Source organism: Lepidochelys olivacea (genome assembly GCF_965140295.1).
Source record: "Lepidochelys olivacea isolate rLepOli2 genome assembly, chromosome: 12".
In the NCBI taxonomy this organism is placed as follows: domain Eukaryota; kingdom Metazoa; phylum Chordata; order Testudines; family Cheloniidae; genus Lepidochelys; species Lepidochelys olivacea.
In genome coordinates, this window is record NC_140422.1 from 12,185,117 (window position 1) to 12,212,161 (window position 27,045).

At 37.8% G+C, this 27,045-nt stretch overlaps 1 protein-coding gene across 1 annotated transcript in view; it reads left to right on the plus strand.

Moving 5' to 3' along the window:
• LOC311528901 (uncharacterized protein) overlaps positions 1-27,045 on the plus strand; it is a gene marked incomplete at its 5' end in the record, with an annotated part of 229,539 nt that overhangs the window by 59,447 nt on the left and 143,047 nt on the right. The window contains one exon of the mRNA XM_084644396.1: positions 14,597-14,728. Within this exon, the coding sequence (XP_084500522.1) occupies positions 14,597-14,728 (132 nt within the window). The remainder of the gene's footprint in view (positions 1-14,596; positions 14,729-27,045) is intronic.

Sequence of the window (27,045 nt, forward strand, 5' to 3'; positions counted from 1 at the left end):
AGGGAATGTCTTCAGTTTGTGTCATGTATAGTGCTGACAGCACTGTTCAGTTGATACTCTAGTTCTGTGTCCTTTATACATAAAAATGTCATTTTACCCTTCTCTAATCTAGTCACATTTTTCCAGCTTCTTTGGTATATGTGGTGACAATACAATTAACGTCAAAATTATGCTGGTAACACTCTCTGTTCACATGCTCTGGTATGTTTGTTCATTGCTTCCATGACTTTTGTATGCGCCTAAATTATTTCCGTTTCTTTGTCATTTCCTGCATTATTTCCCTCTTGTTCCTTATCTAACCCAAAGCATTAATTCCACTGTACCCTTCCTCACTGTTTGCCTAGGACTTACTACTATACCAGTCTGTAGCTGACATTTTCAGATTAGAGTTTCTAAATGTCTCTTCTCCCTTTAAAGATAGCTATTTGGCAGAGACTACAAAGAACTCACCAGGTGTTTTGGGCTCGCTGTGGAAAATGGTTTCACACAGTTTTAGATTCCCATGTTCTAGAATTAATACAGTGACTGAATAGGAAACTGAATCTTTCCTGGCTGATGTAGCTTTCATCGTTTCTATTGCCTCTTCACCTTCTGGTGCCTAGTAACGTGATATCATTACCACATTTTTAGCAGTTTACCTTTTGATACATACTGTTACATTCTTCTTCCAGCTTCTGTGAAGATGCATTCACCATAAACGTCAGCTTACCCCATGTTTCTGATTTGTATGGGCTATGGTTTTCATGCGCCCGCTGCCACTCTAGCAGAACCATGCAGACATTCCTATTCCAGCATTCCTTAAACTTATCCCATCAGGTCTGGTTTATGTGCAAATCTCAAGCTATGCATTTGCAAATGGTTCCAATTTTTGTGAGTGATCAAAGGGTTGCAGCACAGCAGGGTCGTTCTATTGAGATGCGCCTAGACCAAAGGTTAACATTTTTTGTATGGAATATTCACGTCTAGCATTGGTTGAACACTCTGCTTACAGCTTAACTGGAAGCAATGGCTGGGGGTATAATATCCCCTAAGAAATGAAAGGGAATGAGAGCAGGCAGAGAATTCTAGCATAGAGGGATTCCCAGCAAGAGCAAGCAGAAATAATGGTGAAAAGTCGTTGAATAGAATAGCACTGGGTAAAACAGGAGATGATGTGGGCAAAGGGGAGTTCGAGAAACATTCTTGATGTAATTTGGGTCACTGAAGAAAGTGACTCGTGAGCCCAGTGTCCTGCCCAAGCTGCACACCCAGTGAGGCAAGGGCTCCTGGGGAGCACTCCCTCATGGAGCGCACACTTAAGTGCACTGACTGAGGCAGGGCTCCTGCTTCACTCAGAGTGGAATCCACTCAACCTGCATAAAAGTCCCAGGTATGTGAGTTCTAGGTGGGTGGACTGTGGAATGACTTGGGAGGTAAAATCCACCTGCAACCCCAGGCCAGGAGACGAGGTAGCTCATATAGCAGCCACAGGCCCTCATCACTAGATGTGCAATGAGGCCATTGGATCCACGTAAAAGCAGATTTATCACCTTACTCTAGCCCTTTCCCAGCGTAGCCGTCCATGCCAACCTATATGGGGCTCACGCGTAGAGCTAATCTATTGCATTCAGTGGATGCACTGGTGCACTTGCACTGCCATTCTTTGCAAGGTTTCAGTGGCATGGAAAGCCTTGTACCCAATCTTCTTATGGAATCTTTTGCACACACTAATCCTAATATGCATCTTGATAATCACATCAAATTGATCCACTTTTACCCATTATATCGGAACCTTGCCTAAATTGATACACACATTCTAGAATGAGTATCTACCCATGATTATGGAAAAAATTAATCTCTGCCCCATTCATCTCCTTTTGCAGGTATCTGCAGTGCTATTGCTTAGAAATTGTTAGCTTAAAAAACCCAAATAAATATTTTTTTTAAAAAGAGACTCCCAAAACATACCCCAAATTAAGGCCAGCTCTTTTTCTCTTTAATATAAAATTGGGGGATATGTGTTCTTTAAACCTTTATAACTCTGCCAAATATAAACGGATTTTACTCGCGTACCAAAAGGCACATATCCAACCTAGGGAAATGAATTTAATAACATTCCCTTTTCTGCTGCTATTTTATTTTATTTTATTTTATTTATTTATGCTACATTGACATTAATCTCCTGTGCACACTTGAAATTGAGTCATTTTCAGACTACGGTAACTCCAGTTTTAAATATTCTGTTCCCTTTCATTTTTTTCCAAGCCATTCAAAGATTAGCAACACTGTAAAACATCTAAAAGCATGCTGGAAGTTTCCTGCTGCTTCAAGTGTTGTGTTATGTTATCTTTGGAATAATTTTAAGGTCCCGCTGGTGTAGTTTAACAAGTTATTATGTCATGGAGCTTATTAGTATGCCAATGGGAAACATTAATTCACACTGATATCATATCACATTTTTCAATAAATCCGTTATTTTATATTTTAAGAAGTTATTTGAAGTAAAAGGTGATCAGATTATTTTCCAAATGTAATGGGACATAAAGTGAATAGCCTGGATGATATGCAGCAATACCTATCTCAGCCACGTTCTGTACCTCATTAAAGAAACCAAGGGTCTGAGGCTTTTTGGAATTCATGATGGTTGGGTTCGTTTGAAAGTTTTTTGTATTGGAGTATAGAGGATGTTATAAATGACTCTTTCCTCTGTGATTAGAATAGTCTTAAATTGCTTGGGTTTTGGTCCATATTATTTCTGTAATCCCAAAGTTTATGATATTACCCAGGACCTGGGAAATGGCAACCTAGATTTAAATTTGGTAAGGATTTAATGTGTAACACATTCCTTTATGAACCAAAAAGTACGGTGTTTGGGGGAGGAGGTGGGTTTTTGTTTTTCACACACACAGCTGAAAAACAACCACAGACCATACAGGCCCCAAATTATTACCAGTTAAAAATATGTGCAATAAAGAATGACCCTTTTTGAGCTGTCTGTATGAAATTGATTTTACTCCTCTTTCTCTGATACACAATTAGTTAATGATCTATTAAAATGTTAATTTGTCTATGGACAGTTAATTAAACTGAGAATTGAATTTATCCTTCATCTGATATCCAAATTATGAGGCGACCGCCATTTTAAATTGCCTGACACATTAGTAGGTGCACGAGTTGGCTGCATAGATGTTACTGTTGAATTGAAGGCTCAGCTCCTGCCTCATTTGTGTGTGCAATACCACAATTTACTTGCACTGATATTGGGATTGGTGCATGCAAATTTAAGCACCTCAGATTTTGTGAGTGCACCACTTGGGGCCGACGATTCTGAGGTATTTTAGGTTGCATAATATTTAATAATTTTATCTGTATAGGATATATTTCTAAGTAAGTGCTCTTCACCACAATGAAAGCTCAATGTGTGTACATAAGAGACCAGCAGTGATGAATGTGGGGGTACTCTGGTGAACATTATCTGCATCTCACGATGCGTTTTATGTATAGGATTTCTGAGAAGGAGGGTTGTAATGTCAGAGAGAGAAGATAGCTTCAAAACATTCCCCCACAAGACCTGTGATTGCGAGCCATTAAGGCTGAATGGGTCTAAGTGCCAAAGAGAGCAACTCTCAGAGGGACATTGTCTCAGGTAGCCAGACTAGCCAACTGGACAAAATAGTCTGAGGACTTGGCTACATGGGGAAATCTACTGGCATTACTGTACTGTTAGTATACCATCTATTGTTATACCAATATAACTACCCGTGTGAACACACTTCATCTGAAAAACAGTGGCTCCGTGACATAAATTGAAGTGTAAAAGTCTGCTATTATCCAGAATAAGAGTGTTGTCCAAATAAGAGTTATACCAGTACAGCTGTAGCAGCATAATAATATCCATAAATTTCCCCATGTAGACAAACCCGCAGGGAGGCAAAAGAAAGACCTCACTCCTAGGCCCTGTAACAGAGCCATATGGTACATTGAGCCATATGGTAATTGGGCTCAGGCGCACACAGAGGGAGAGTGAGGCTTTGGAAAAAAAGGAGTGAGGGAACTGGGGGGACACACTCTCTGGAATGAAAACAGAGACCAGGCTGGATTTCAAGAGCTCCTGTGTTTCCTAAAAGAATGTCAGTTGGCTTTTCCTGTAACTCAAGAAAGAAACCAATCAGCTTAGCTTGTCGTGAAACATACGATTAGATGAGACTAAATATGCATGTAGGCTGTTTTTGTTGTTTTTAAATAATTTTCTTCAACGGTTTTTTACTTTTGCTAATAAACATATTTCCCTTAAGAAGTGATTAGTCACAATGTCACTAGTCACAGGCTCCCAAAAGGAAGAAATACAGGTGTCCAGTCAGATCTGCACAGTAATTAATGGTTGGCATAGATGGGGTGTTTGACTGGGATCTGGGTTCAAGAGGTGGAAAATGGCATAATTCCACCCCACGACAGGTAAGGACAGGTAGCACCTCCGTGGTTGACCTCAGAGAGACCAGAAAGGGACAGAGGCGCAATCAGCCCCGTAACTATGGCACTAATGCTCTTTTTGTTTTCAGCCACATCTACATCCAATAAATATACGAACATATTGAGCCAGATCCTCAGCTGGTCTAAGTCAATAGAGGTGCTCAATTCACACCAGCTAAAGATCTGGTCCGTTGAATGAAAGATGGTTTAGGAATAGTTAAAGTCTACCAGGCCCCAAACACTTATCCCTTTCAGAATTTAAATTAAATACTTTTCTTAGTGTCAGCCTTGTTTTTGTTGAAGTTGCTGGCAAATGTCTTACTGACATCGGTGAGTAGCATAGGTCCCAAACTAATGCCCCCTGAAATCAATGAATATAGGATCAAACCATACTGAATGGGGGCTAATGTCACTGAGGAAGATAAAATGGCCTCAGGGAAGAAAGATGCTGCTAGGACAGAAGCCTAAACTATTGTGTCCAGTTTTAGGTCCTGAGGCTGGGGTTCCTCGAATAGGGTGGGCCTGTTCCCTTGGTAATACAACTGCTAGTCATCTTTGTAGACCTGCCTGTGGACAGGTATACTGGAAAAGGGGGTGGACACATGTATAACAGCTCACAGTCTGAGGAAATTGCAGAGAGAACCTTTGGAGAGAAGAAGAGTTTAGTGAAAGTGACTCAAATCTCTGAAAAAAGCCCAGGTTTACTGGAGTCTACTGTTTTTCTGTTGTTTATAAGGTGGAGATACAAATGTTTCTTTTATTCCTGTGTTTTTAATCTCCATCTTGCATTGTACAAAAGGACTGCAGTCTTTTGATGGAAATCAATTTTGTTTTCTATGGCTGAAGTAGATTCCAAAATCTCCATCTCTCTACTCCTATCATAGGGGCAACCTGAAACCACAGATGGTCAAGCTTGAGACTTAATAATGAAAGGAATAATTATATACCATGGTAATTTTTATATATTCGCCTTAGTAGTGGCAAATGTATACTATATCTACAATGGAGGAGATTAAACAACCAATCAGGAAAGAATGGTAAGGGGCAATGATATGAAAAGGTCAATAAAAGATACAGGGTATATATTTGTGGAATTATGGCAATACTTTTTGGATTTTACTAAACTTTTTGGATTTTACTAAACTGGATTTGAAGAATATTCATACTTAATATGATAAATTAAACAATCAGTTATAAGTAAATATGGGGGAAGCTTTATTATCAGTCAGTATTATTCATGTAATATACAAGGAATTGTATATTTTGTGAGTTTACAAATAAAAGCACGTAATATGTAGACTCACACAGGCAGTTTAACAGGAATTATAAAGATGAATACAGACAGAGGCATAAAATATTGACTTATTTACCTCTTTCAGGCAAAAAAATCAGAGAGAAAATAGACAAATGACACATGGGAATGTCATTTATTTCTTAACATGGTAGAAACAGAATACCACATTTCTGATTTGTATCCATAGTTTGCTGATAAATACTAATAAAAGCTCAGGGATACAATGCATTATAAGCAGCCGTTGTCAGACAGCAACCATTGAATGCTAAATCTGTACAATCCGGTCATAATCTTAATTTTTCCTGCGACTGTATCCATATATGTCACGGAAACAGAGATCAAAACCTATAAAATACATTATCTATATGTCACTTCCCATTCTAGAACAGCATGGAGACCACTAATGAAAAGCACGGCTAAAAGAATATTTCCATGAGTTTATTTCCAGGCACACTGTGGCAAAAAGCAGTGCCCTCTGGAAATTAAATAATAATAAAATTGTAAGAAACAGAAAAAAAGAACAAACATAGTACTAGAAATTTCCCTCCCAGTTCCTCAGTCACTGCAAAAGCTTGAGGTAAAAAATTTGCAAAATGCACATGGAGAGTTTTTTGCTGCTTATTTTTTTTAATCTCGGAAGTCCAACAGGGATGATGAAGGTAGCTGTGACATTTGCAATTTTCCATGCACCAGCCCATTCCATTTACTTCCCTGGTGCCACTTACATGGTACAGTAAGCCTCCAGCATTGACAATAATTATAGCCTGAATAAAATGAAGAGAGTAATATGAACAAAGCTTTGCTGTAATTGCCTTTTCATTATTTGCTAACAGTTAGTTATTCAGTCACAGGGAAAAAAATTACACAATAATTGGTTGACAATAGGAAGCTAAAGCTAAATTCCAGAACTATGATCTTTTGGAGTGTTGGTCTTTTAGCCAGTTCATTCATATTTTGATTAAACAGCTAGAGCATTAAAGTGAAATATAAATGTAGCCTTGGTTCAGATGCCATAATGTTAGTTTCCATCTCACACAATATTCATTCAGTTATGAATTTTAAATGATCACATAGGGTAGATTTGTAAACATTATAGCCTATTGACTTCAAAATAAATATTCACCACTCTCCCTTATTCAGTTTTAATTTTAACAGCAGCAAGGAAACCTTTTATCAGAATAACTTTCCCCTCAATACTTTTTTTTTAAAAAAGTGTTCAATATAACTGTATATAAATAAGCCATGTCTGCCTTATTTTAGAGCTGGCATTGAGTAGCTTTACACTGAACCTGTGTTTCGGAGATTTGAAAAGGAAAAAAAAACCTGTTGTGACTGTTGCAATTGATAGGTCTGATTCTAAAAGGAGTTGTGATGGGTCAGTACCTCTGACAATCAAGTGTGTATCTGTAAGGTACCTGAGTGTTCATTTTCAAAGCAGAGCATGGGATTTTGACTAGAGTTACTTGAAATATGTAGAATTGGTTGTCAAGGGTTCATGGGAAACTTTGCTTCTCACTTTGAGTTCCCCTGAATTTTCTTTGTTTCAGGTTTATATGAACACCAAATCAGAGGTGAGATTTGTTTGCTGACTTCATGAAGCCATGACTTTTGCATGGTTTCTATGGGCTTGCCTACATGGGGAATTGTGCCAGCAGAACTATACCAGTATAACTATATCACTATAATTATACTAGTGTAACTCCATGTGTGGACACTCGTATTTTGGAATAAGAGTGGCTTTTTTCCAGCTTAGTTTAAACCACTTCCAAATCAATGCAAGTTATACTGGAAAATGGCATTCTTATTCCAGAACAAGTGTGTCTTCACGGGGAGTTATACCAGCATGAAATTCACACCTTGCCTTATACCAGTATGGCTTTCTGTGTAGAAAAGCTCTCTGCCAAGCCATAGATCATGCCAGGTTCACTCATGAAATCTGTGAACCTCTTAACAAGTCTGCACCACATTGGTAGTTTATAATAGACTGTAAAACCATGGCGCATATTTTACACAGCTCTATTTTCCAGTGTGCATTTTCCACAGGAGATGCATCCAGTGATGTTCACTTCTTATAGTTTGCACTTCACTTCCTTTCAATCAATGAAAATAATGTGCATATACCAAAGAGAAAATTTAAGGGTAGGTTTTCCAAAAATGAATGAATGTCATAATTGGTTGCCATTAGCTTCTGTTACGAACTGCTCTGCCCCCTAGAGCAATTCAGTTAAATTTGAGAGAGACCAGGTAGATTTTAACCATTGATAGAAAACTACAACAGAATCCAAATATGTGATCCTAGGCTACAGTACAGCAAATATAAAGTTAACAATCTCACTCCCTGTTGAGTGGTCCAGCAAGGCGTACTGGTTGCAGGCAGATGAACCTTCCTCTTTGTTCAGAGTCTGTCACCTCTCCACAAGGAGCAGTTCTTAGCCCCACCCTAATATCTCTCAAGTTACACATGCGCTGTGTGATGGTCACATGCACAGCCTGCTCAGACAGGTCAAATTGCAGCCTCCCCACTGCTGGAAAATGTGAAACACATGCTGAGAAGATAAACATTAAAACAAGAAGGGTAAAGGTGCCACATCCCAGGGACACAAGAGTGTCTAAGGGGGTGGCCTGCATGGGGGTTCTGCAGTCCCCTAAAACTTCTCATCTGATAAGGTGTATAAAGGAAAAATAAGATTGATACTCAATTTCTGTACTCTAAAATGATCCAAAAGATTTAGGCCAACAGTTACAAACTTGTTAAGCACCTAACTAAATGACCCTGCTTTTCAGAGCTGCTTGGCATTCTCAGTTCCCACGGAAGTTACTGGGAGTTGTGGCTGGTCAGCATCTCTGAAAATTTTGCCAGTTGTTTAGTTGCCTAACATTAAATACCTAACTTTGAACGTTAAGGCCTAAAAAAGCTCTAGAGAGAGTTGCAGATATTATATTGCAGTATTAAAAAATGTGTATGAACATGTGTTCCTTATTTTCACTGGAAAATAACCACTTTTACACACTTAGATCAGGTATTTGTGTTTGTGTATGGCCAGTTATGCATTTAATTGGCTATTTGCACATGCAGTTTGCACACACATATGCAGTAAATGCACATTCAAATTAGTTGCACAGTTTTGGCTGCACAGTTGTTTGCTCAACTTCTTAAAAATGTGTACTTTTTAAAAAAAAGAGCTTTTTAAAACAACAAAAAGTTTCACTATTTTCACAAAAGCAAAGCATAATGTGTGGCATTTGTTGAAGTTCATTTTAAGACACCAACTTTTGTGTTTGTACACGTGTGCAGTAGCAAAGTTTCCCAGCAGCATGACAATGCATGATATGCAGCTGAGGGAGGAAAAAAGGTTCTTTATTGATGCATTAAAATGTAGTTTGTTTGTTTTCTTCACATCTTATAAGTAGTGTTTTGAGGCGCATTTTCAAAACTCTGGCTTACAATGTGTTTCAATAGTATATCTTTCAGGAAACACTTGTTATATTACAGATTCTGTATTTTTTAAAAAAAAATTAAGGATCTTGAAAATTTTAAAGTGATGTAGATGTAATCAGGATAAAAAACCACTGGATTAATATGTTAATGATTTGCACCAGACCATGTCACGGCTGAAAGATGGTTAGTATCTTGTTAATATTTTGTTCGATTTCAGGTGATCTTTTATAACTTTTGATAACCAAGAAAATATGGAATAAGTAATTGGATGGCAAAAATTAGAGATAGAGAGAGCCCATTAGAAGCAACTAATCTATCCTCCCCTCCAATACAGCAATTTGCCATCCAGGAGGCCTGATATATTATGGCATAAATCCATTTTAATCCATGGAATTATACTGATGAAAAATGGAGTAATGCAGTTATGAATCATGCCCAGTACATTTTTTCAATGCTTTGTCCAGTCCAGTCCTTTTCTGTATCTTTTTACTGTAAGAGCTACAGCATGGTAATGGATGGAAAAGGAAATATTAATCATGATTTAGTTTCTTTTGGCTCATAAAACATATTTTTGCATGCTAGTTTTTTCAGTTCAACATGCATATTTATAGTCACTAGAACTAAATAATCTTAGGCCTCACTTAAGCAAAATCCTTAAAATATGCCTAACTTTAAGCATGTTATAGTCCCACAGAAGTCAATTAAATTTAGGCATGTGTTTAAATATGTTGCTGAATTGGGGTCCTAAGGCATGCAAACAGCAGTTCAGTTATTGTTTGGTGATAAGATCCATATAAGGTAACTGCCTAAATATACAGACAAAACAAACTTTTTAAAGTTGTCTTATGTTTCTCATATATTTTTTTGAAAAATAAATTAAAATAGGTCTCATTAAAAATGCAAAACTGTAACCAAATTAAAAGTTTAAACTAACCATAATTGGTTGGTGTGGTGATCCGGTTACAATTTAGAATTAAGTGCTTCCTGTAAAAGCATGGCTAATTGACTTCTAATGCCAACTTTATCTTCCTTGTTTATTATCATGTCTTTAAGAGAGACCAGAACATATGGACTGCTAAATGAAATCAATATCCATTCTGATTACAATAACTTTCTATCCCAAGGTAATTATCAATGTTTAAGCAACCAAACTTTTTGTAAGGTTCAGGTCAGAGCTATATTCTAGTGAGCTGTAGCTCACGAAAGCTTATGCTCAAATAAATTGGTTAGTCTCTAAGGTGCCACAAGTACTCCTTTTCTTTATTCTAGTAACCATGTCACAATCTGTCTGTTGTATCAGGGAGCAAGGGAAAGATTTATATAGTCAATCCTTGATCTAAATCTAAATATATTTGAAAAAATATTGCTGGAGACATTGAAACGAACTAAATGTAAGTTAAAGAATAATTACCATAGGGCCGTGGAAGAGTTTAATTCTTATCAAACTTGACTACTTCTCAGAAAGCCCCGAAGGGACAGATATAAAAGCTTAATCAAGGTCACTGTAGTGTCAGTACGCTGCCATTTTGCTTAAATTGCAGTTTGCTTAAACATGCCATCTGGAAGGAAGTGGCACTGTGTGTCTCAATATCAAAACTGTTAAAGATTATTCTTGCATATTGCTATGCAACTTCCATTAATGAAAAAACGTATCTAGTTATTGTGGGCCTGACCCAAATCACACTGAAGTCAGTGGAAACCTTCCCATTGAATTCAGTGGGCTTTGAATCAGGTCCTCTAGGGCCTAGCCAAATGCTGAGTGAAACATTGGCAGTGAACAAATATATCACATCAGGCCTGTTATGATGTATATTTCATACTTTGCTCTTACTTGTATTCTGAGTACTAGATCGTTATTATAATCAGTCAAAGTCCTGGCTTTCAAGTTGTGAATGGGTGTCATAATTATCTAATGTAACTAGTCCAGAAATCAGATTAGTAATTAGCTGAACCAAACTGATTGGTGTGACTTCCTCTTTAATGTTGAACATTTACTTTGTGCTTGAAGGATTTGTTTGTATGTTTCTTGTGTGTGATGAGAGCTTTTCTGTAATTAGCTCCTGGGGGACAGCATCTTCTAACAGTTAAAGAATAATTGCAGCCCTATGAAATGTGAAATAGCTTGGGCTGCCTTTTGTTGCAGCTTAATTGTATGCAACAAGTAGAGGAGGCTTTTCATTTCACATCCTGATAGTAAAGATGTAGCTTTCATAAAGAAAGAAAGGAATTTTGTACAGTGGTAAATAGTCTCTAGTATGTTAATTTTGCGGAAAAAAGTAAAACAAAGAAAGTACAGTCAAGGATTCTAGAGTGTTATTGAAGTAGATGTTCATCATTGTTTCATTAGCTTATAATTTTTATGTGTGACTTTAATGAAAGACAAAATGTGCATAGAGATAGAACTGTGACAATAATAAAAGAGAAGTATAGTGGTCAGTCAGAATTAAGACATTTTCCTTTGAAAATTCTGTATATTCTCACACTTCATTGGAAAACAAAATATTTTATTTGTGGATGGCAGATCACAAAAATGTTTCCTTCCACTGATGTTAATCAGATTTCATATTGGTGCAAGACCTTTTTAACCTATTTTTATGTTCTTTTTTAGTGCCGATAAACCAAAGTGTACATTCTTCCTGTGCCTATTAGTATATTGCTGTCCACAGTTCCAAATAATTGTTAATTCCCCTCTTGCTATATGGCATATGCTTGAGATCACAAGGGATCTCTGGCCTTATTGCTCCCTTGAAAAGTGTAGGGTGTTGTGGGTACAGCATTCTTTTTAAGGAACCCTAGGTTCTTGAATCTGTTGTTCTGAAGTAGCCTGAATTTGTTGACCTATAGAGCACATTGTGAAAGCCTTCTGTTAAGTACATCCAAATGAGGGCTTAATGTTTTGGGTGGGGAGGCATGGGTTTTGTTGATGTTCCAGCAAGGTGGGTATGTTAACTTTTCTTATTGTACAGTGCTGGTTGGATTTTTTTATTTTACTGTGGTGGTGCAAAAGCCTATACGCAGTTAAATTTACACATTCAAAATATCACTCCGCTGAATAAAAAAAAAAGTAGAAAAATTAAATTACCATCTAGGTGATTATAGGTGATTATAAATATAGCAGCATATACCCATCCCACACTCCCTAAAGGTCCATACCCTCAGCCTTCTCTAGCAGCCCTATTGAATAGATTGCTGTCAAAGCATGACAATAAGTTTAATTGATGCTAGATTGAATAGAGCTCATGAATGGGCTTTTTTTTTTCTTTTAATTGAAAGACTAAATACAATTTTAGGTTAATCATCAAAATCAGAATCTGAGAACTGTCCATTGAGTATGTAGCATTGGTATAATATATCCATAATCTTCCATCCATTCCACTGCCTATCGGCATGCAACATCTAATTTTTAATATAGAGGACAATGGCAGTGGAGTATCTCATTGTCATTTAGAACTGATAACTCAGAGTCATTTTGATATGGTTATGAAGTAATCTATAATGTCAGACGCTCAATGTCGTCTTGTCACTCCCACTTCTTTCCATAAGCAATAGCTCTGCTATTGCTGGTCTTTCGGGGGGTTGCTCACAAAGGCTACAGATTGTAGGAGAAGACCCTACCGGAGTTGTGTATACTTGGTAATTAAAGCAGAATAGAACTCTATCCCTGGTAGTAACTCTGAAATCATCTCTGTGATTTTGTCGTGGCCAAGATTCCCAATGATACTTGCATCTGCTGCTGCTCAGTCAGAGGAATATCAATGGGATGCTACTGTATTTCTTTGGCAATGGCCCAGGCATGAGCTTTGCAAGCTTCAGCTGCTATGTTCAGTTCTTAGTCAAGGAGGAAAGGGAGGGTATCTTAACATTCTCAACAGTGATTCCTTTGAGTGATCATTCTGAGGCAGCATTGATAAAAGCAAAGTATTTGTCTGAAATACCATATTTTTAATCTGCAAACAAATGTAGTATCTGTGAAATGTTGCTAGTTGCGTCTTGAAGAGTCTTTGATATAACCTGGGAAAAGCAGTGAGTGACCTACTAATAAGATTTACATTTTTCCCTCTGCTGATGGCCCATGTAGTAACCAAACAAAGGAAAACTTAGGGTGACAATACACAGCAAGCCAAATTTTTAATAACTGGCTGTTCCTCAGATTGCCTGGAGGGGACAGGACAAAAGCAGAGAGGTTCAGTGTGCCTCTCTTGAAGTACTCTCATGTCCTTTCCTTCCGGTATAAGAAGGAATTTCTCAGCAGTCGAACTGGCCAAATTTTTCAAAGGTAAAGTTATTTTTATAGTTGAAAAATACTTTTTAAAAACAACTTAATTTTGTAAAAATATTTTTGCTACATTTGTACTGGCATTTTTTTAATGTGAAAACACTATTGAAGCTATTATCAACATGGTTATTAACATTTTTTTGTTCACAGAGAACCACATTTTGAGTAAATGAATATGTTAACCATTTTGATGGCATTTTTAATACAAATTTTGAGCAATCATTTTGTAATTTAAAAAATGAAGAGTCTGTTTTGAACCTTCAATATGGTAATCACTTTGAAATTTTTAAATTTTTTTTAAAATAATTTTTCTGCCATCTCTCCATGCTGCAATTTATGGAAACATGACTTACTTCCTCTGAAAGTTATAGTACCAAGGTGAATGATTATGAGCAAGAGCCCCAATGCCATGGATGAGGACTTCTTTCCTCTTTTGCATAAGGCATATTTATCATTGAATGTGCTCTAAGTAAATCAAGGGCCTGAGGTCCAACTTGTTATGAGATAACTGGATCAGGCCATCGATGTGATGTGCGAGGATACTTGTTGACCAGTACTAGGTGATATGAACCCACCTTTGACTTGGAACATTCTCTCTCCTGAATTCAGCACTATAACGAAGTTATAGGGACTTCATTCAGGGAGCCAAGTTTAGTACAATTGTATCTTCAGTTGTACTAGATACAGTGGGTCTCAAACTTTTTTTTTTCTCAAACCCCTTTCACATCGCAAGCCTTGGAGTGCGACCCCCCCCAATAAATTAAATATACTTTTTAATATATTTAATACCAATACAAATGCTGGAGGCAAGCGGGGTTTGGGGTTGAGGTTGACAGCTCATGACCCCCTATGTAATAACCTTGCGACCCCCTGTGGGGTCCAGACCCCCAGTATGAGAACCCCTGTGCTAGAATGTAGAGTAGCAGTAGGAATGATTGGGTAATAGGACTATTGTACTTGATTATATACTTAAGTTGCTACTTTTGTACACGTGCAAAAGGGAGGGTCCATTTTTATGGTCAGGTAGAGTCTGAGTTTCAAAACTTAATGATGATCTGTACATTCTTGTACATGTACATTCTTTCTATTGTTTTTTATCAGATACAGTTGACAGTGTTTATCCATTTCTCTCTTACAGGAAAGAGAGCACCAAGATTTTATGAACACAAAAAGATTGAAGAACCAAATCTCAGCAGTAGTGAAGATGAAACAGACAAAGGTTGAGACTTCTGAGGAGACTCGAATTACAGCATGCATGAGAAGCATAAATGTGAGTCCCTTCAAATAATATGATTGTCTGAAGATCTTTCAGAAATAAATACATTTAATAGGACATAAAATATTGACAGGTGAAAGGAACATGCCACTTTGATGCCATTGCTGTTTGTCAGGGAAACAAAAATGTAGTTCTTTCAAAAAGTGTTTGCAGAATTGATACAAAGAGGAAAAATACTGTAGTCACATAAATTACTCTCTTTATCAGGGCACTTCAACAAACTAGAGAAAGGTTGTGCAAATGTTGGAATTGGGCTGAAAAACAAATGAAGGGATTTATAATACTTTGGAGCAGTTTTTAAAATCGGAAATGCATGCCTCAAGCACCAACATTTATCAGCATTTTATTTGCTGATGGCTTTTAGAGGGGGTTAGATGCCTGTTGTATGTTCCTTTTATTTTCATTCTGTCTTTCCGGGGAAAGAGTTGTGGATACAAGGAGTTAGCCATGTTTACTCATCATAAAATGTTTTCTAGCCTTCAGAAAGGTGACATTCCTAGAAGGCCAACATGTGAACCCTTACATCTTAAATGGTGCACAAGATATCTAGACAGAAATGAATTTTGCCACATATAAACAGTGCTCTCTGTAATTTCTGTTAGCCATCTTGGCTAGTGTAACTAGGATGTTCTGTTATACTCATATTTGATTTGTTCATAGAATATTAGCATTGATTTCAACTTCTACACCCTATATCTCTCACCGTAAAAAAAAAAATAACAAAAACCAAAATCCCACAATTATTTATTCATGAACCATGCTGATAATCTGTGATCTGACACTTCATTCTTTGCACAATTTTTATTAGGAACTCAAAAGGAATTTTTTTATCCCTGTAACTGGATCAGCAACAGAAGGTTTCTGACTTGACAGCACTTAATTGCTTGTCATAATTTTTTCCTGAGACAGTGTGGTTTATTAGTTACAATTGAGCAGGCAGCAAGAGGTGCAAATTTGGTATGACTTATTCATTCTTTGTGAGGCCTCTGGTAACACCTGGCTTAATTGAAGTTGTACTTATTACCCAGTTGTACAGGTGCCAAGTGATTTACTCTAACATCACATAATGAATCAGTTGACCTAGTTTGTAGTAGAACCCAGGATTCTCCAGGATCCCGATTTTTGTACTACCTGTTAGATCAGCAGACTGCTAAAATGATAACGGGTAGGCATTCTCACTCTTCTGGTGCAGGACTCTTAAGGATTTGATTCACCAAAGCATTTAATAAGGCAGAAGTTCTATACTAAATTCTGATCCTAATAAATAGTACTGAAATATGTGGGAGATCATTCATCGTTACTAAAAAGATCCTAAAACACTTAACAACCAGGAGTGTAGGAATGGTGATGAACCGACATGGCTACAACTATGCTGCGTACGATAAATAAAATGTTTATTTCCAACAAATTTTGTTTTATTAGTGTGATTTTTCCAAAATCTAGTTTTGTCAATGAATACAGCTTTATTAAAGATGAACTGAATTAGCACAACTGGTTTAGACAGCTGGAAGGCTGTTTATCCAAGTTCAATAAGATTAATTAAATGCTAATATTACTGTTCTTTCCAGTGGAAAACTGTAGAATGGTCAATATCTGGCTTACCTAATTGGAATAGTGGCACTTTGGTGCTTCATTTCCTAAACAGCCCTTAGAGCAACAAGAACACTGAAATAATGTGAACTACTGCTATGATATTTAGCTATCTGTCTTCAGTATCGCAGTACAAACAGCTCCATGTATGTTGGCAGAAGAAAATATAGTGTTTTCACAAAGCAGACATTTGTGTTGGACATTTCCTCTAAAAGGTCAAACTCATGGTGTCATGTCTTATCCATCGTTGAAACCAGTGCACACCTGGCTGGGTTGACATTTTCTGTGTCTTTCTGTGTTTTCTGTATTTCTATCAGGTTCAGGATTTCATTCTTGTTTGTTTGCTGTATTTTCATGCTACCAGGCTACTCTGAATAAGAAGTCAGCTATGTACAGCTCAGTACCTTTCTTGTAGCATCCACCTAATCTGTAGCATTGCAGTTTCAGAAGCATATGCTGAAAGCATCTCGGGGCAGCTAGCAGTGGCTTTTTGAATAACGCTCTCTTGTGGTTTATGGTCACTTTCTAGTGAAATGGCTTCCTGTCCTTGAATGTGTTTATCAAACTTTTCACATGCACACACTATTGCTAGACCTCCCTTTTCAATTTGGATACATCTTTGCAAAAGTGACCTTGTCACACAAACTACCAGCTGTCCCTTTTGTAGGAGTGATGCCCCAAGCCCCATCTCGTTGTGTGGTTACCTCTTCGTTCACATCATGGTAGTTCAGGATGGAATGGTTGATCCTCAGCTCCTTGATTCTTGTGATGGCCACTTCAAGTTGAAGTAATCATCTTCATACTGTACCTTTGTCCAGTAGTCACCTCAGGGGTTCCCACATCTGAGAGGCTTGGAAGAAATTTTGGCAGATAGTTTACAAATCCTAATAGTCTCTGAACTAATTTTAATATCTTTATGTGTAGACACCGCATATATTGCTTTGATGGGACCAGATCATAGCATAAGGGAGGTCAGCAAGTGTCCCATGTATGGTACTACAGTCAATTGCAATTTTATTTTGCTTTTATTCAATTTTAGGTTTTGTTCCCTGACTCTTTCCAGCAGATGTATGAAGTTGTGGATGTGACTTGCCACAGCTTCCACCATGCTGTCTCCATATCTGTACACCAGAATGCCATCCGCTATGATGCTGACCCTTGTCAACCCTGTTAGTACATCTTGCTGGTGGTGTTGGTATTTTTCCACTGTATGTTTGGTCCCAAATGGCATTCTCAATCATCTGTATCTATCGGCTGGTGTCAGGCAGCAGCTTTTCCTTATTCAGCAACTTGCCAATATCTGCCTTTGGCATCAAGTACTTAGAATGCTTTGGCTAAGTCTGGTAATATTTTTTCAATTGTAGGCATTTGGTAGTGAGTTCTGTGTCATGCTTTGCTAGCTTGCCTGGCTTCTCAATGGCGATCATGCTGCTTATCCAATTTGTGGGCTCTGTGACTTTAGCAATGATGTCTTATTTTCCCATTTGCTTCCTTGGTCCCATTTTTTCTTTTATTTCAGTGGGTACCCTGTGAGGCAGGTGCTGAATAGTTTTATCTGTTTCTAAATGTAAGACTTTCCATCATGGTAATGACTTCTTAGCTTTGCTGCCGAGATGCCCCAGTGCATTGTCTGCTCTAGATATGGTTTCTGTTTTCTGTGTGTCCATTGTATTTGTCCCAGGTTTGGTGTCATAAGATTCACAAATTCACTAGCTTTTAACTACAGTGGTTTCTGTGCTTTCAGCTTGTGTGCTTTTCCTGAGTATTCTTCCTGTAACTTCCTAGTGGTGGTTTGATTCTGCCATTGTATAATTTGAATTTGGCTTTGCTTGCTTGCAATATCTCTTTCTTCTCTTACAGAATGCTGGGAAGTCTCTGTAGCCTAACCCCTTCACTGATGTCCCACTGTCTACTTGGCATTCAGTTTCCTTTTTGTTTGTGCACTGCTGCCTTGTTTTTGCATCCGGTGCTAGTCTGAGATTTACAAACCACGTATTTTACTATTTTAGACTGCATTAATATCATATATCTGCAAAATCTCATTTCTTAAGGCACTGTGGGCTTCCTAGATATGGTGCATAATACAGGCGCCGGCTTCCACCAGGCCCCAGGGGTGCTCAACACCCCCCCCCTCCGCTGTAGGCCCCTTCCCCACCTCTTCCTGCCCCCCTCCACGCCACCCCACCTCTTCCTGCCCAGTTCTACCCCCTTCCCAAGTGGGCCTTGCCCCCATTCCTCTCCCCCCAGTGCCTCCTGTAGGCCACGGAACGACTGATTGTGGTAGGCAGGAGGAAGGTGTTGGGAGGGAAGGGGATGGGAGCTGGCTGCCACTAACTTTTGGCTGGCACATCAACGGAGTTGGTGCCTATGGTGCACTATTTATTTGCTTTTCCTGTCCACACACTTTGATATAATGGTTTCTCTCTCTAGAATTATTGCATGTGACCCCATATATGGGGCATTTCCCATTACTATGTTTTTCTCCACAATACCCACCGATCTTTCTCTGCCTTTTATTTTCTCTCTTTTGTTTTGTATTTGGGCATTTACTTTTGTATGAATTTTTGCTGCGTTTTTCCTTGTATTTTCATACTTTCCCACTGTTAGTTGGTGAATTACCTTCCCAGACTGTGTCACTTCCCCAGTGGCTGGTGGGGGAACCCAGTCCCACCTTCTACTCTAGGTTCCAGATCAGGGATCCTCTAATCAGCAGCCAAGGTCTGCAATGTCCCATCTTGGTGCCGTTTCCCTGAACCTTCTCCTGCTCCTCCTCCTTCAGACTTCTGCTGCACCACCCTTCTGGATAAACCCTTCCTTCAGGGCCTGGATCCCTGGAGGTTTCTACTCTCCCCCTGGGTTTCCTTCCTTCTCTCTCTACCTTCCAGAGAGTGGCCTCAGTCTTCTTCACTGCAGCCCTTTTCTGCTGCCAACCTCTTGGTTTTATATTAGCCCTGCCTATTCCTTCTCAGCCAGGCTCCATCATCAATCTGGGGTTACTTAGGTCACCTAATTCCCCTCAGATGTGGCCTATCCACTTAACTGGCCCCTTCTTAGCTTTATTTAACCCTCCCTTGGCTGGTGTGGAGTGGACACCCAATCACACATACTGTAATGTCCCTGAGTGGAAAGCTATCTATTGTAACAACTGAAGTCAATGAGAGCCTTTCCATCAACTTTAATGGGCTTTTGATCAATGCCATTGTTAGCTAATATTGGTTAGGTTTTGACATGGATTTATGCCCAGTAGAAGGCAGATAATCAAACCTTGGGTTTTTATGTGTTTTATATAGTGCTTACTCTACTGTGCATTCAAATAAGTTTCTAATGATGACTGTTTCTTCCTGTGCATGAAGTATCCCTATGAATTTGTGTTTGTTTCAGTATTTAAAACTAATCTTTGTTTTCTCCGGCTTTTAGGTGGGACACTTACCTTAATCCTCTTATGTTTGTGTGCCTTGAAGTCATGGTTCTTTGTATGGTTTAGGATTTCAAGAGCCTGATTCTTAGAATGTTGAGGTCAGCTTGACCTTCTTTGCTGATTTCTTCTTGCTATCACAATTGCGGATAATTCTTATAACTTTTTTCTGACTCTAAGCTCCAGTTCTTTGGGTGTTTTCTTTTTCCTTGCTACCTGTCTATAGGGCTTAGATATAAAACTACGTAGAAAAAATGTTTTCTGTATGATCCTAACTGAATTCTGTTTTGTGTCTATATGTTTTACTTATTATGGGCTGTCTTAGTTGTTTGCCTTTGGCTGTCCTAAATTACAATATTAATTTAGTAATTATTTTTTACAGAGCTTCCAAGGTTGGGTTAACTAAGTTAGCCTTGTTTAATTGGCCTAGTCAAATGGTTATTGGTTAACCATTTTCTAAAGAGGATTGATATAGATTTTTATATCATTGAAGTGTTCTTAATCTATGTTGGCCTTTTATAAATATGAGATGTTTTGAGTCAGACAGCAAGCAGAGTTATTCATTTGAGGCTAAGAAAGTGGAGGTCATTGTTCAAAATACATTTTTTAATAGATCCAGCTCCAACAGCAGCATAATTTCTTTGTCTTTGATTCATATTACTTCAGCCAAATGTTAACCTTTTTGGCTGATAACCAAGTCTTAGATTTTTATAATATCAGAATATAGTCAGCTAAAACAAATTGATTCAGACAGTTGTCACAGAAGTATTTAGCTAAAATTACTTCAAATGTTTTACACTGCTTGACATTTCAGTACTGTCTTTGAAGTGTATACCCTGAAAAATATTTGTTATTAACAATTCCAGACAGGTATTTCACTAAAGACATGTAAAGATGTGTAGAAAGAGAGATTAATATTTTGCAGTAGGTTTAGCCTCTGGAGGGAATATTTATGTCTTAATTGTTTTGAATTCCACCTGTCATTTTACAAAAAGCTTTGCTCATATTCTAAAAGAAAAACCAAAACAAAAAACCACTGTCTTCAGTCATAAGAATTAGTACAACGTATGTTTAGGTTGTATTCAAATATCCCCTTCAGCTGTTGTGTGATAAATAGAAATCAATCTTTTGCAGACAATGGGCTTTGCTTTTATGATATTTAACCTTGGATACCTAAAGCCTTACAATTAGAAATCATTCAAATTAGGATTAAAAACACTAAAAGAACTGGGGGGAAATAAGCTACTTAAATGTTTCTTTTGAATTTGGGTGAAATCTACTTGACTTGCATGAAGCCCAAGTAATTGGGCTCTTTGCAAAAGGAGTGGTTAGGGGAAGGCAAAATGAAATACAAGGCCAGTCTGGAGGCCACAGTGCTTCATTGTGCAGCTGCTGTCCTAGCCTGTTTGTTTGTGTTTGTTTGTTTGTATTACAGTAGCACCTAAAGGCTCTGACTGAGAATTGTGCTGGGCACTCTGCAGATCCGTAGTGAGACGTAGTCACTACACCAAGGAGCCTACAGTTAAGTAGATAAGAGAGAAGGTGGGGTAGGGGAAACAGAGCCACAGAGGTCAGTGGCAGAGGTGGGAATAAAATTCAGGTGTACTGTCTCCCAGTGCAGTCCTCTGTTAATTGGACCACACTTTCTCTCAGTCACAGAAACTCTGTATCAGTTGTGCAGGATGCAGAGGTCATGGGATCTATGGGATCCCTCTTCTGGCCTGCCTCTCACCTCCCCCACCCCCAATCATTGTGGCCTTCTGCAGTGGCTCATAACCTTGTCTACAAGAATTAAATATCTGGTAATGAAGTGCTGCAATATTCCAGGAGAGAACAGAGCATTCTGAGACACATCTCATGTAGGCTCCTCTTTTGGGCCTCAGCAAGATACTTAGGCACACACCTAACTTTAAGCACATAAATAGTCCTTTTGAAGACAACAGGACTACTCACATTCGCAAGGTTAGACATGTGCTTATGAACTTGGCTGAATCAGGGCCTTGTTAGTACTATTTCTGCGAGCCATGAGCTCCAGTAGAAGTCCTCTGGGTAGGAGGGGGAAATCATGTCTTGCCGCCTCCTAAAACATCACTATTACAGGAAGACATTGTCAAGGAAGTGAATGGTTAGCTGGGATATGATAGGAAAAAAGGAAGCATACGGAAGTCTTGGATGCAGAAGAGCTACCAGTAGGGAATTGTGAAGTAAGCTAAGTAGGCCCAATGTCCACTCATTTTATTTGCTTTGCTGTCTTTCCAGATAAATTACTAATAATTTTACTAATAACTTTAAAAACTCTCTTTTGCTTCATAAAAAGGAAAAACATGCGCTCAGAAATAAAAACATGCATCATCTTCTCTATGATGTAGGCCAAATGTTGTAGTTCTTCCATAGGAAAATATGTAGAGAACAATAGCTATGCATGTTTCTAAGTCCTTCTCTTTATTCTTTTGTAGCAATGGTTTAGGAAGGATACTAGAAAAAATAAAACACACTTGCTCAGTTGATTCAGGCATGAAAATAAATGATTTTGTCTAAGATGTGTTGTGCAAAATGCTGATTGCTGAATCCTGTAAGTGGTGAAAGAATCACAGAAGAGAAATAAGTTACAAAGAGTAAATGCAGAGTAGGTTTAAAATCTGTGATTTTTGAGTGGTGACTTTTGAAACCTGTATGAAATGAAGGAATTTCTGTACGGAGTGAAGTTAGGTATTGGGGGATATTTTTCAACAATGACACATTTATTGACAGTGGAAAGTACAAAGCTCACGACACAGCTGCTGAGATCAAGAGATGCAAGGACTTTGATTCTTTGAGTACAATGTGTAAAATTTGGGAGGGTTATTTCATTGCTGCCATGACCTGCTGTGTGAGGAAGAGGTGTAGTGTCCTCTGATTCCTATCAGTGAGCAGTTCTCATCATTTCCTTACATGACAGGCTTTGTGTGCTTAGTGAAGAGCAGTGCTCCATGCATAGGGACAAGGTGTGGCTGATGAGTCCTCGATAAATTCACACACAAAAAAGCCACTGTATTGCTGAATGGGTTTCCAGTGTAGCTCTTTAATTTCATCTCTTGGAAATGTTTCTCCTCTTTTCATCCAACTGCCTTTATCTTAACTTCTGATCTGAGCAAAGCAGCAGCCTTTCAAATTGAACAAACCATGTTTCAGATAGGCTCTTCTGCTTGTGACAAGATGTACCTCATTTTCTCTGCAAGCCCTCAGCAAGGTCACACCTTTTTAATTTATTTTCTGTAAGAAAAATCTAGTTGCATGATAGAACAAGGTCCAGATCTAGCTAGAGGTCATTCCTTGAGCTAGTCATAAAGTAGAATATGATTAGAACCGTTTAATATCACAGAGCTTGCCAAGCTTAGTTCTATTAAAATTTAGGCTTTGTTTACACAAAGTAATATAAATAGCTGCTCTAAGTTGTAGCCAACAGAATTATAGTAAGGGAATTGTTTTAGATGTTTTCTTTTTATTTTTACTGTGTGCCCTCTTTTACAACTAATATGAATATAAATTTTGAGTACAAGCAGATGGTGTAATGAATTTAAATTATTTTCACTACATACTCTTGCAAAATAGTCTAATATAAGATTCAGTGTTTGATTTCCTCTTGATCCTTCATAATTAAAAATATGAATAAAACATTATTAATTTGTGTAAGTTCAGTGTTAACACAATTAATACATTTTACTACTCATTCAGCAACAGGAAAGTATTGGCATGCATGTGAGTTGTACATTAACATAAAAAATATGGGACAGATTTTCAAGATTTCAGTCCCAAGCAAGTCTGATCCTTGATGTTGTTTAAGTTTTGGAAGAATACCTATCTAAAAGTATGGTGGTGGGATTTTCAAACCATAAACCTACTAAATGCAGTTTCCCATCTTCATATATTTTCTGTAAGAGACATTAACCCAGAAATATAGACACAGATGCTTTCCCTTTAAATTCAATCATCAGATCTTAAAATAGATGGCAACATCCTTTTACATATTGACATTGTTTTAGCAAGTGGCAAAGATGAAAAATTACAGTTTAAGCCTTTTATTAGACAAAAGAATGACACCTTTTGCAACAATGACACTGTTGTGTAGATCCATGTGTAGGAATGTTATTTTATGGACAATGTTGTCATGGCCTCCTCAGGCATTCTATGTGCCCAGTTGTTTTTTATGGTCTATCATGTCAAATGCCTACTTTCTTAGTTTGTACATCATTGATGCAACAGAGCAGAACATCTCCTCCAAGTAGTTCAATCAATTTGACTGACATGTTTGCTCACTATATGTCTATGTGATAAAATTTCTATTGAAATGTCTGCTGGAAAAACCTTGGCACTTAGGTGTGTTAGCCACTTTAATAATTTTTAAAATAAAAGTTATTGAGCATTGTGGAAGACACTGTGATCTAGATCTCACCCTACAAACGAACATGAATTCCTTATATCATAGGTATGGTGTATTGCAATATACATCTATAACATTTACATGTAATAAATGCTGAGAGAGGAATGGACTGATGGTCTAAACTCAGGCCTGGAAAAAAATGCATTGAACTCTGAGACTGACTTGCTGTGTGACCTGGGTTAATTTTTACGTCAGTGTTAATTATATAATTTCCAAAAGGTTTTGAGGTGCTTAACCACTATATGAAATGACCCTTCCCTAAAAACTTTACAGTCTAAGGGCCCAATCCTACTAACAATGAAGTAGGTGTTTAACTTAAGCATGTGAGTTGTCCCATTGACTTTATGGTAGAAGTTGGTCTTCAGTGTTACTAAGATAGGGGGTTAAATCACTTAAACTCTGTGCCTCGGTTTCCCTTTATATGAAGTGGACATAATACCCACCTACCCTGAAGATAGTTTGTTCATGTCTGTCAATCATGATGATGTTTAAGCTCTAAACTTGATCATGATTATATTTCATGTAACTCATATTTCTGATATCTCTTGACTAAACTTGACTACCTGTCATTTCTAGGGGGCCAGTGGGAAAAGAGATCCCATTGTGGTTTATCAACATGCAATAGTATAACAAGGCAAAAAGGAGAGAGTTTTTAGTCAATTTAAGTATTAAAATAACTGTTTTAGGAAGAATGTTTATTAATAATTTCAAGACCTAAATCATTGTGTGTAAACTACCCAGATGAGGCGTTTGAGCATGGTTCGGTTTCCTAATCAAAATTAAAGGGAGCATGGTCATTTTTAACTTCTTCAATGTTTTTCTTGTTAAGCTACCTTATGCTTAGCTGAATACAGCAAAGGGTTCGATGATTTTGTGAGAGTTGCTCCATGTGTGGGGTATGTGGACGTAAGTGAAGCCATGCTCAGAATTCTGAATATGCAAAAATAGCATCCTCTTACTGAACAAGTATGATCTCTGTATTTTGAATATTTGCTTAGATTAAAAATGAAAATATGTCTGTGCTACTTTCTATTCCTGTAAGCACTAACAGATCAACTATGGCAAAATGATCTGCGTTCTTTCCTGAATCACCTGTCATCAATAGAATTGTTAACTGTGTTCCAGCGCAGAATATGGAGAGGATGGTTGAGCCACTTAGAACATATGCTGACTTTCCGAACGCAGAGCGAGCTTTCTGGGCTGTCACTTAAGGACAGAAATACAAAACTCTTATTTAATTGTAAATTGTGCAAATATGGGCGCTGATCCTGCAAAGATTCAGTTCATGTAATTTGACTCATATGAGTAATCCACTTGACTTCAATGGGGCTGCTTACTTGAGTAGAGTTACACTTGTGTATAATTCTTTGTGAAACCAGGATCTTGGTCTGGAATTAGAGGAAGGAAGTAAATGTGGAACCCCACAATATCATTTTACAAAATTCCTTTTTGGGGTGTTACTGTACTTCTTGATAGATAAATACACTTTCTTACAAGACTATGCTCAGCATTTACCACATACACTACATTTTGATAGGTTTCAGAGTGGTAGCCGTGATAGTCTGTATAAGCAAAAACAACGAGGAGTCCTTGTAGCACCTTAGACACTAATACATTTATTTGGGCATAAGCTTTCGTGGGCTAAAACCCACTTCAACAGATGCATGGAGTGGAAAACATAGTAACAGGTTATATATATATATGCACACAGTACATGAAAAGATGTTGGGGGGTCAGTGCTAACAAGACAATTCAATTAAAGTAGGCTATTCTCAACAGTAGAATACCAAGGGAGGAAAAATCACTTTTGTTGTGGTAATGAGGGTGGCCCATTTCAAACAGTTGACAAGAAGGTGTGAATAACAGTAGGGGGAAAAAGAAAAGGAGTACTTTTGGCACCTTAGAGACTAACAAATTTATTTGAACATAAGCATAAGCTTTCGTGAGCTACAGTTTTCCCACTGAATGCATCCGATGAAGTGAGCTGTAGCTCACAAAAACTTATGCTCAAATAAATTTGTTAGCCACTAAGGTGCCACAAGTACTCCTTTTCTTTTTGCAAATACAGACTAACACGGCTGCTACTCTGAAACCTGTCAGTAGGGGGAAATTAGTTTTTGGAATGACCCCTCCACATTTTGAGTTTAGTTTGAGTATAGGTAGTATTTTTTTTTTTAAAGACTACTCCAAGTGGTTGATATTGGAATTTGTACAGAAAGGCTTTGAAATAAATTTTTTCATTTCCGCTAGTGAGACCAAATACATCCATGTGTTTAGTCCTGTGCTTATTTTTTAGTTTCAAGGCTAAATCCCATTTTATGCTAAATTCGCATAGACCATGATTCAGTTAAACACGGAGCACATGCTTAAGTTTAATTGAGATACAGATTCAGATTCCAGCAAATAAAATGTTACCCAAAGAAAACTGGGGTGCATGGTATGAAAATGATTTAAATGGACTTCAGGATCAGTAGTAGTTAATGGTCCCCCCCCCCCCCATAATGACGATTAAAGATGATTTGTATGGAGAAAAGTTGAACGTTCTTGAGGTGTAAAGAACTTTTTTTCCTTTGGCATCTCCATATCTGGCTTTTAAATGTTTTCTGTTTTAACATTTTTATATTCCGTGCACTTTTCAGAAATACTCAGTATTGGGAAGGGCCATTGTATCAGGTGGTGTATAAGATGCTTGCTTTTATTAAGGCAGTGGAAGTGACTTCCAATGAATATCAGTTTTAGGACGACAAAAGTAGAGAACAGTATGATTTAATTAGTTCAGTGAAACTGCTCTTAAGTGTCTTTATTCAGCTTATCAAACTGTCACACAGGTTTCCTGGTTAATAAAACCAGTATCCTATTCATGAAAGCAGTAACAGTTTTACAGAA